General features: G+C 49.6%; 2 protein-coding genes across 2 annotated transcripts in view; both read right to left on the bottom strand.

Annotated features, from left to right (window-relative positions):
• Positions 1 to 491, bottom strand: part of CMTM2 (CKLF like MARVEL transmembrane domain containing 2) — a 7,266-nt gene extending 6,775 nt beyond the window's left edge. Inside the window, exon 1 of the mRNA XM_007940383.1 lies at positions 222 to 491. Within this exon, the coding sequence (XP_007938574.1) occupies positions 222 to 491 (270 nt within the window). The remainder of the gene's footprint in view (positions 1 to 221) is intronic.
• A 179-nt stretch (positions 492 to 670) lies between these two features.
• Positions 671 to 10,408, bottom strand: part of LOC103196614 (CKLF-like MARVEL transmembrane domain-containing protein 1) — a 23,706-nt gene continuing 13,968 nt past the window's right edge. Inside the window, exons 3-4 of the mRNA XM_007940382.1 lie at positions 2,522 to 2,620; positions 671 to 847 (exon numbers count right to left, since the gene is read on the bottom strand). Coding sequence (XP_007938573.1) covers positions 671 to 847; positions 2,522 to 2,620 — 276 coding nt within the window. The remainder of the gene's footprint in view (positions 848 to 2,521; positions 2,621 to 10,408) is intronic.

Raw genomic sequence — 10,408 nt, 5'->3', positions numbered from 1 at the left:
GCTGGCGCGGCCTTGGCCTTGGCCTTGGCCTTGGCCTTGCCCTTATCAGCCATCTTCGCGTCGAAGTCCTTAGCTTTTCACAGGCTGCCCAACCTCTCCCGTTCCCGAACAGCCCTGGCCTGCGAGAGCCTGGTGCCCACCGACCTGCCCGGAAGCCACGCTCAGCCAACCGTCTGGCCCAGCGACCCCAACGCTTGTGCTCTGCGCGCGCGCTGGCTCACCGCGCGGGTCCCACCTCCGCTAGGGGTCCTGCCGTGTCTCGCGGCGCGCAGGGCAGCGCAGGTCGTGTTCTCCCAGCAGCGGTCAGCCCCACCACCGTGCACGCAGAGGGCCCCGCTGGGTACTCCCAATGCGCCCACCACGCTGGTGCTAGTTCCACGCCGAGCGCCCCTCGCGGACATGGAGGAGCCTCGCCAGGTGGTCCCCAAGACGCAAGCCGCTGCTCCCATCTCCAGGTCCGGTTGGTGACTGGAACCTGAGGTCGCGGCCATAGCCAGGCCTCTTGGGGCAGTCGCGCCATGTGCCCTGCGCCCTGTGGGCGCAGCACCACGTGCATGAACAAGTAACAAGATTTTTACGCAAGGCAACACGAGGGAACCGGAGTGTTCCTGACTTAGCAGCCCTGATTTTATGGTCACACGTGGGCTAGAATGGGTGACAGCACTCGAGCTCAGGAGTTGGTAGGGGTGTGATGGGCTGAAGATAGGTGCATCTGCGAGTGTCCTGACGGGTGGACTTGCTTTTTTTCCACATTGATTTGCAGGAATGTTTTCAAGGTTGTCCTCATCTTCTTGGTGACCACAAACGCATCGATGAGACACACGGTTGCAGCTGCAAGACACAGGGACTGTCCAAGACAAGACCACAGGCGGGAATGAAAGGTGGGGTTATTTTATAGCACACAGCAGCACCCTCTTGTCCCCATCCTGGGCAGGAGCAGCAAGGGCCTGGTCTTCCCCACTGACCAGCCTCCTCTGCTAGGTGTCTGCCTGGCTGGCCACCTCAGGCCCATTCTGCCTTTCCTAGAGGCAGAGGGGATTTGAGAAATGGTGGCTCTTGCCGCCAGTAGTGGCCTCACCTGATGCTGAGGCACCAGGATAAGGCCACAGAAGGACACTGGTCATTTACAAGTAGGTCCTGAGGAGGCTTCTCAGTGGAAAGAACCCTTGGGCTGTGTTTGAAAGGCCAGAAAGGAGTTTCCAGGGACACTAACAAGGAAGAGGGGAACTTCAGGCATTGGGGTGGATGGGAATCTGATGGGGGCACGTGAGGGAGGCAGAGTTAAGGCTGGAGAAGCACAGATTTTGGAACTCTCTCCAAAGGATGGTGGTAAGGACTGAGGGCTGAGGTCAAGTGCAAGACTTAGAAAGCTCCCTTGCAGTGGCCATGAAGTGAATGGAGACAGGGAACTGGGGATAAGGGGCAGGAGATGCGGGGTGGGAGCTGCTGCTAGCCAGGTAAGAAAGAGTTGATGGAGACCTGAGGGTGGGCGCCCCAAGCAGGTAGGTGGAGGCCCGGAACTGAGCTAGCAGTTGGGGACCAGAAGCCCACAGAAGGTCCCGGATTCCCAGGGCTTGGCTCCACGTGATTGGCTTGGAGGTTTCTCTTTATGGTCACTCAACTCTGGCTGCTTAATGAATTTGCCCCAGCTAATCTGTGAGCTCCCCCCAGGAAGAGATTCTATTTATTCCCCAGCATGGAGATCAGGGCTGGCACAGTCCTATGGGATTGAGAAATATTTACTGATAATGAAATGAATTCGTAGAATTTAAACCTTTTTCCTTGATTAATTTCTGTCCCCATTGTTTAGCCCTGTCACCCTTTCCCTCATCTTCCAAGCATTTACTTGGTCATTTCTTGTGCTCTTTTATACGTTGAAGGAGCTCTGGTGGCATAGTGCCTAAGGCTAACTGCTAACCAGAAGGCTTGCAGTTCAAACCCACCAGCCACAGCTCAGATTGTGAGTTCTAGTTTGTCCCAGCCTTGTGGCCCAAGGCAAGGTGTTCATCTCACTTCTCATGTCTGTAAAAATGAGAGTTGTAAAGATTGTCAGAATGTGCCTGGTCCTGGGTGAGGCAGGCCCTGGGCACTTCACCTCAGGCAGCTTCCTTCCTTCCTTCCTTCCTGAATAGGCTGGGCTACTCATTGTTGACGGTGTACTTTTTTCCTTTGCAGTGTACTCTTTTCATCTGCCTTTAAAATACAATTCTCTAGGCCAGGAAAAAAAGAAAAATCCAAGAGTATTTTGTTCTAACATTTCAGAAATGAGTGTGTGTGATTCTCATGAGGGATCCATTCACCAGATTCTTGCCTTTGTGCTTGTTTGGAGAATGAGTGTTCAAATGAAGATGTTCATGATTTCAGTATGTACATCTCCACATCTTCTGAAGAAGTCAGTGCAAGGGAGACATTGGGGGGGGGGGTTTGTTCTAGAAATACAATAGCAATGGCCTGCTAGTTTCCCTTTTCAAAGAGTCTTAGAATTGTGATGTTAAACCAAGTTGTGAAGGCCTCTGCTTACCCCTCCAGTATAGAACAACTTCCTTCTGTTCTTTTCCTGCATCGCCAAGATGGCAACTATTAAAAGGAACACAGCTGTAATGATGCTGTTGATAAGATCCTGAAACAGAGAATTGGAAATGGTCAACGCTGTGTAATTCCGTGAAGTATTTTAATTGGTCAGCTACCCCTCTAAGAATGAGGGTCTTTTTAAAACAGTCCCTTTGATTTAGAGGATCCCTGAGAAGGCATCATTCTTATGTCTTCCAGAGACATGAGTGTATGTGGTTTTGAGGTCCTGAATAGGACTTTGTCTGCGGAAATGGGTTTAACTTCATTAAAGAAGGGGGCGTGGGGAGAGCTGGCAACACTGTGTCTAGAACTTGTCTATCAGATTTTCTTAAAGGGCAGAAGAATTTGAGCATACAGATATCTAGATCTAAGAGCCTAGTCCAAATTGGCCCTCTGTAGTTTTGTATTTTAAATTAATGTACATTCTGCATTCTAATTCATAGCACATTAGTTTTCATATGAGAATAACATTTTATATTAGCATGTTAGTTACTGATTTAATTCCACTCCCAAATCTGCAAGTAAAACCAGTGCTCTGGGGTTGGGTCACCTAAATACGTCCCCAAGATGCACAGACCCATCCGAGGCACGGGCCTGTGTTTGGTGTGAATGCTGCGGTGGACCAGCTGCTTGCTCCAGAGACAGCCTGCACCGACGTCTAGAGGCCGTTTTGTGCCCTTCACTTTGGATTTCAGCATCAAGTTCTTCAGCTGCCAGCCCAACCTTCTTATTTTTCCCTTGTATATATATTTTTTCCCTTTAAATTGTATTTTGTTGTTGAAAATATACACAGCACACTATACACCAACTCAACAATTTCTCCACGAACAGTTTAGTGACATGGATTACATTCTTTGAGCTGTGCAACCGTTCTCACCCTCTTTGCTGAGCTGTTCCTCCTGAAGTAACATAAACTCATTGTCCCCTAAGGTTCCTGTCCCATCTCTGGAGTTGCTGTTGTCAACCAAGCTGCTGCTTTATGTACTGAAATGAAGGGTGAGGATGAGTTGGTGGAGGCGCCCTTCTGGGCTTTGGTAGCAGAGCAGTCGTGTAGGGGAGGGATTCAGTGTGTCAGTGGGGAGGGCCAGAAGCCCAGTGCGATGTAACCACAGCAGGGTACCTGGTTTGAACATTTTAAGTCTTTTAAGTCTTAATATCCTGACTTGGTAATGGCAGCCTGTCTGGTACACTAGCCCTACCACCACAAGGAGCCCTGCCATCCAGTGTATGTAATAATTGCTGCCTCTAGGGGGAGCCCTTCACTGTGCCAAGGTATCCCACAAGCATCCTCTAAAGTCAGTATTGCTGTTATCCCCATTTTACACAGTGAAATGGAGTCTTAGAGACGTTAGTTGCATAAGATTAAGTAACTGCTAAGGAGGGGAGTCAGAGCTCCATTCACTGTTGCCTCTCATATTACACCAGTTGCCGTCAAGTCATTTCCATCTCACGGTGACACCACATGTGGCAGAGTAGATTGTGCTTCCTAGGCATCTCCTTGGCTGATTTCTTGAAAGTAGATCGCCATTGTGGTGTTGGTGAAGAATATCCGATGCACCATGGACTGCTAGAAGAATGAACTAATCTTAGAAGAAGTGTGGCCAGAATGCTCCTTAGAAGCAAGAAGGGCCAGACTGTGTCTCTTGTACTTTGGTCACACCATCAGAAGGGACCAATCCCTGGAGAAGATTGGTAAAGTGGAGTCAGTGAAAAGGGGAAGACCCTCAATGAGATGGACTGAGACGGTGGCTGCAGTGATAGGCTCAGGCATGGCAGTGATTGTGAGATGGTGCATAACTGGGCAGTGTTTCCTTCTGCTGTCCCTGGGGTCACTGTGAGTCGGAGCCGACTCAAAAGCACCCAGTAACAACAACAACAACAGGTTACCAGGCCTTCCTCCCAGGTAGGTGGACTCGAACCTCCAACTTCTGGTTAGCAGCTGAGCACCTACCTGCTTGTGCCCCAGGAACTTCTATGAGGGACACCTGAATAGGAAATGACTTGCCTTCTAGGCTGCAAGTACAGCATCCGTTTTTGGCATTTTCTGTAAAATCGGTCATGGACGGTAAAAATGGCAGGGAACAAATAAGTTGAGAGCGTTTTCTTGTTGGTTACCTTTTGCTTTGCCCACTCGGAGATGTGTGACCTGATGCATGAGTCGTTACCCTTTTGTGCCACGTTGCTCGTTTTTAACAGAGGACCATGATGGAGTTGAGGATTGAATGGCATAGTGCGTCTGATAAGAGGCATCTGGTGGGTAGCGGGAGTGCATCAGAATATAGACTCTTGATACATACCCTCAAAGTGTGCACAGTCAGTAAGCTTTGTGCAAATACCAGGTGTTCTGTTGAGGTTGGTGAGCAAGGAGCCCTGCCATGGGGTGGGATTTGCCTCTTGGAAGAGCACTTATGTCTACCATATAGGTGCCTGGTGGGAACAGTGGGATGTGGACACGGAGCAGGGCTGCTGAGGGCTGGCAGTAAGCCGAGCCTGCGTTCTGTGGGCTAAAGGTCTGCCAACAGTGGGCAGAGCTGACAGCAGCAGGTAGAGCAGTTTGCAGGAAGTTTACTACCTGAGGATTGTGTAAACCAAACTGTTTAAAGATGTGCATGAGGACTCTTACGAGGAAGAAACAGAATGTAAATTTTTGAAAACCACAGTTCATTAGCTGTGGACACAGATCATTGGGAATTTGAACAAAAGCACATTTACAATGATAACCATCAACCAAGCAGACCGGGCTTAGCTAATCCTCAATTGGCTGTCATGATTCTGTCTCCTCATTGGACCACTAGACATTATAGTTTACTTGGGTCCTCACTGCCAAGGAACTGCTCTCTGGAGCAGTCCTTTGAGCTAAGGTTTGCCTTGTACCTAACATTTCCCCTAAAGCTCGTGTTTCTTGAGCACTTACTGAGGGTCACACACCGTGCCAAAGTGTTCATATGTCATCTCATATGATTTGTACAACAAACTGTCGTTCTCCCTGCTTTGGAGTGGGGTAAGCTGCAAGCCCAGGCTTGCTCAGCCAGTAAGCAGACATGCCCTTCTGCGATGGACTTGATTGCCCTGAGCTCCTTCCTGACCCACCTCTCCTTTGGCCATGGGCACACACCCCTTGCTGGCCTGATCTGGACAGAGAGCGAGCTGTGTTTTCCCTGATGACTGGGGTGCCCTTGCAGCTGAGCCTTGACACATACGATAGGACTTCAGGTTTCCCCATAAATGTAGCCCATTAATTGTCCTTTTCTTTCCTCCCCACTAAATACCCCATTGAGACAAGTGGCCTCCTCTGACTAAAATGAGAGACAGGCTGTTGCTTGACTACTCCTTCCCCATCGTTTTCCCCAGTTGTTCCCTGGGACACAGAGAATTGGGTGGAGTTATGAGTTCAGTTGCAATCAACTCGATGGCAGTGGTTGGCAGGTGACCCTAGACTGTTGTTAGATGCTGTCAAGTTGCTTTTGACTCTATCCCATCTGACACAGTGGAACTGCCCCATAGGGTTTCCTAGGCCGCAGTCTTTACAGGAGCAGATAACCACTCTTTCTTCTGTGGAGCTGCTGGGTGGGTTTGAACCACCAAACCTTTGGTTAGCTGCTGAGCACTTAACCGTTTGCATCACTAGGGCTCCTCTTGTCCCTGGATGAGGGCAGGTAAACTTGCTAACCCTAAAAATGAAGACAGTGGCTCCACCATGGGTGGAACGTGGTAAGTCATTCTCTCACTAATGCTGATGTAGAGTCAGAACCAGGCCTGAGAGCTGGACCCACACCCTGCTTGGTAGTGTCAGGGTTCCCACTGTCAGGGCCCCTCCACAGCTTTCACAGACGTGGCTCCTGCCTCGAGGTGGCCCTGCCGTAACTGCCCACTATGGCTCCCAGAGGTCTCAGCAGGTCACGAGGCCAGTCCTCATTAAGGCTGCCCTGGAAGGGTTGGAAGTCCAGATTCATCAGACTTCATTTATTTGGTGGGACCCTGGCCCTGAGCCTTTTGTCAAACAAGAACGGGGGAAAGGGATGCTATCATTGGGGTAAGCCTTGAAGGAAATCACCATTTTAAATCAGTATACCTCCTGGGTGCCCAATGATCTTGTCTGGAGAGAGGGGACCAAAGGAAGTGGCAGCCGAGCATGCTAGCCTCCCGAACACTCGAGCAAGCACTGCAGTAGTCCCAGGGTGACGCAGACAGCCTGTTCTGTGGCTCCCCACTCTGACCTCTCCATCAGGTCCCAGGAGTCTCGCAGCTTGGTACCAGCACATCACCTCTGCCTATTCTCTCGAGGCCAAACAATCACCTCCCAGGCACCGACGCTCTTACTCAACCAGCACGTTGCCTCCAATACCAAGGCCTCCGTGATACTGCCCAGTGGTGGCTACTTGCCCCCCTGAGCAAAATTATATGTACACCTCCTGTACCTCATTGGGTCTGGAAGGGCAGAGTAGGAAGGAGGGCACTGCCTCGGGGAGGAGAACACAGGTGGGCCCTGTTTGAGCAGTCCTTCTCAAAGACTTCCAAGTCCAATAGATTGCTCACCGTCTCAGACTGTGGGTTGCCCGGGGTGTGTACTGCTTGGTAGTTGAGCATCAGATGAACTGGGCAACCGTCTTGGTGAGAGACTTGCCATCTGATGAAGCTCCTGGGAGCTCACCAGGCATACCCATGTGCTGCTTCAGGCCCCTGCCCGTGCCCTGGAGGACAGCAGCAAGAAAAAGGCAGGGCCCCTGGTCCTCCGAGCATGTCTCACCCTCTGGGTTCCCACAGCCATCCAGAGAAAGGAGGTAGCTCCCTCCCAAGGGCAGAGGCAGCAAGGAGACTTGGTTATCTTGAGTTGACCAAAAGGCCTGTAACTCTGGAAGAGCTGGCCTGAGCTTCCTGGGACCACTGTGAGGACAGCTCCTCTGCCGGGACCCCGACATTGCCTGCCCGGGAGACCTGAGCTCCTGCCTCTGTCTGGGACACTCCCTGGACCCTCAAGCAGGTCACGGTGCCTTGTGGCCCTTGCCTGCTCTCGGCAGTGGACCCAGCCTGCCTGGGCCCTTTTCTCAGAGGGCTCTGGTCCTCTGACCACAGCTGGCACCTGGGTGCTGTGGAGCCCTCAGGCACCGGTCCCCCCAGGCCTGTGCACACCCATCAGGAGGAGCAATTCACCCTTGATTCTATATTTTAAGAAAGTCTAGGGGAAATAGGAGAAGATGCAAAGAACATAAAACTTAGAGATTCTGAGAAGGGCATAAAAATGTAGTCTGGTTCAGTTCCTCACCTCTGGGGGGGAGAAGGAGAGAGGAGCTGGGGAGACCATTGCATGACAAAAGCATGACCGAGGGTAAAATGTCTGCAGGGTCTGGAAACAGCCACAGACCTGGGCTCCAGTCTGAGTGCTGACACTCATGCCTATGACTGTGGGCAACATACTTGCTTTAATCCTGTTTTCTCATCTGTTAAATGAGGGTGGGGATGACTACCACGTCACTGGGATGTTGTGAAGACTAAGTAAGATAATACATGAAAAAGTTTCTGGAGAAAGGTATGTGCTCAAAAACGGTTACTTTACCTTCTCTTCTTGAGAACTCCCACAGACAGGTTACAGTCCTCCCCAGAAGCCCCTCCTTAACTAACTGGGTCCCCCATCTGCCCCATGAAAGTGGCTCAGGGTATGCTTTGTCGGCTTCCTGTCTCTGAGGGAGAGAAAGAGCTCAGTAGCCTTCTCAGAGAAGCTTTCACACATGTGATGAAAACATTTGAGTTTTAGCTTCACGGTAACCAAGTCCACCTAAGATTAGAAGAAGGTACCTTTCGCAAGTGGATGTAGAAGAGGCCTGAGCTTTGGACCAGGACTGTTCCCAGTGCAGAAGGGACTGGTAAAAGCCTCCCAGCCACCTTGTGGGCTCTGAAGGATGGTTCTTTTGTGCCAGGCACTGTACTATTGTTGGCTTTACACATATTTGGATATTACAGGAACCCTATGAGGCAGCAGTCCCCATCACCCTTCTCCACCTCTGTGTTTCATAAACACAGGGGAAACAGGCATAGAGGTCACATGGCTAGTAAGGCGGCAGGGCCACGAACTGGACCTGGTATCTGTCTCTGGACAGAAACCCTGTGCTAACTGTGCATCTCTCTGCTGCGGAGGACGCTGATCCGCAGGCTCCAGGATAAACAGGCTTTATCGGAGCTCTGAGGGATTTCCTTCAGGAATTTTTCAATTAGTAAAGAACGTGAAATTCCAGGAACTGCTACCAAAGGAGGCTGTGCAATGTCCCTTCTTGGGTACCCACCATACGGCACCCCTTTGTGAGTATGGACCCTCAGTAAACACAAAAGGGTTGACTCCTACGACACTGCAAGGTATGTGGGGCCAGTTTTCTACAACCCTGATGATAGTCTTGCTCCTGGGGTGGATGCTTGTTATCCGTTAGTGCGGGCGCCGTTTGCCAGGGGAAAGCGTGCACTGTCATACAAGCCATGGGTGAGAGGTTTGTGTACCTACCGAATACACCAATGAACAGATTCTCTAGGGCAAGATAAAAATACCCCGTGCCACAGGGAGATGGGTTTTACATTCTGAGAGGGAAGGAGGCATGCGTGTTGCTGTCCTGAGGACAGTGTGGCTGTCTTTCTGGGCATGAGGCTATTTTCTCCCCTAGAGACAGGGCAACAGCTGACTGTCCTAACTCAGTTAGGTCCTTGTCCAGAGAGAGAGAGCTGTGCTTTTTCACTTTGAGAAGAGCCTGTCCTCTAGGGCTGAGGGAAAAGCTTATATTCAAATTATGAAAATGAACACTTACAAGTAAGGGCCAATGTAAATAAGTCGTCAAGTGGTGAATGGTTAACATATATGCTAGAATAAAAAAAATGACGATGCACATTTCCAGAACTGTGATTGCTACAAACGACTCATGGGCCTGGACGAGGATGAAACAGGCTAACGCTCCTATGATAAGACACTGCAACAAAAGAAACAGGATTTGTTTTAATGCATGTTTAATGCTGTTAATATATATATACATATATATAAACACATATAGGAGCTCTGGTAGCATAGTGCCTAAGACACTTGACTGCTTACCAGAAGGCTGGCTGTTCAAACCCACCAGCCACTCCTCAGAAGGAAGGTTGGGCAATCTATTTCTGTAGTCATGCTGCCTCGGAAACCCAAGGAGTGGTCACTATGAGTTGGGTCCAACTCGACAGCACATAACAACAACAACAACAACAACATAAACACATATATAAATCAGAATGTAAAATCTCATTGCTGCAACTGCCTATGTTGTTCTGCACATACATTTTGCTTTTAAAATGTTTTACATTTTTAGAAAATGAAATAATATATGCATACAGTAAAAATGCACACAGCATAGAAAGGTGAAAAACATCAATTTCTTTCTCCTCCCTCAACCCGGCCTTAGTTTATGTTTCGTGCCAGAAAGCAGTGTGCCTGTACCCGCATGTATAGGTGTGTGTATAACACATGTATAAAGAAGGGGAAACAGCCTGGGGCCTTTTATGCATTTTAACTTTCTCCCCTTGTCCTTTGTCTTTTTATTTGATTCAGTAGTTTAAAATCTTTTTGACATCAAATGTGTATTTTGTGTCCTGCTTCAATCTACCACTTTCAATCTTTCATCTCTCTGAAAGTGATTTTGACAGAAAGTGAGGAAAGCTCCAGCTTTGTTTTTCTGCAAACTGTGGCTGGTTATCCCAACACCACTGGTTGGAAGGCACCATTACCTGAAAACACCAACCTCTCAACTCACTGCCAACGAGTCAGATCTGACTCACAGTGACCCCTCCTTGGGTTTCTGAGGCAGTATCACTACGGAAGTAGATTGCC

The sequence above is a fragment of the Orycteropus afer genome, unplaced genomic scaffold (assembly GCF_000298275.1).
Source record: "Orycteropus afer afer isolate SDZICR_OR568_19922 unplaced genomic scaffold, OryAfe1.0 scaffold00067, whole genome shotgun sequence".
Lineage (NCBI taxonomy): Eukaryota > Metazoa > Chordata > Mammalia > Tubulidentata > Orycteropodidae > Orycteropus > Orycteropus afer.
This window is presented reverse-complemented; position numbering and strand designations above follow the sequence as displayed.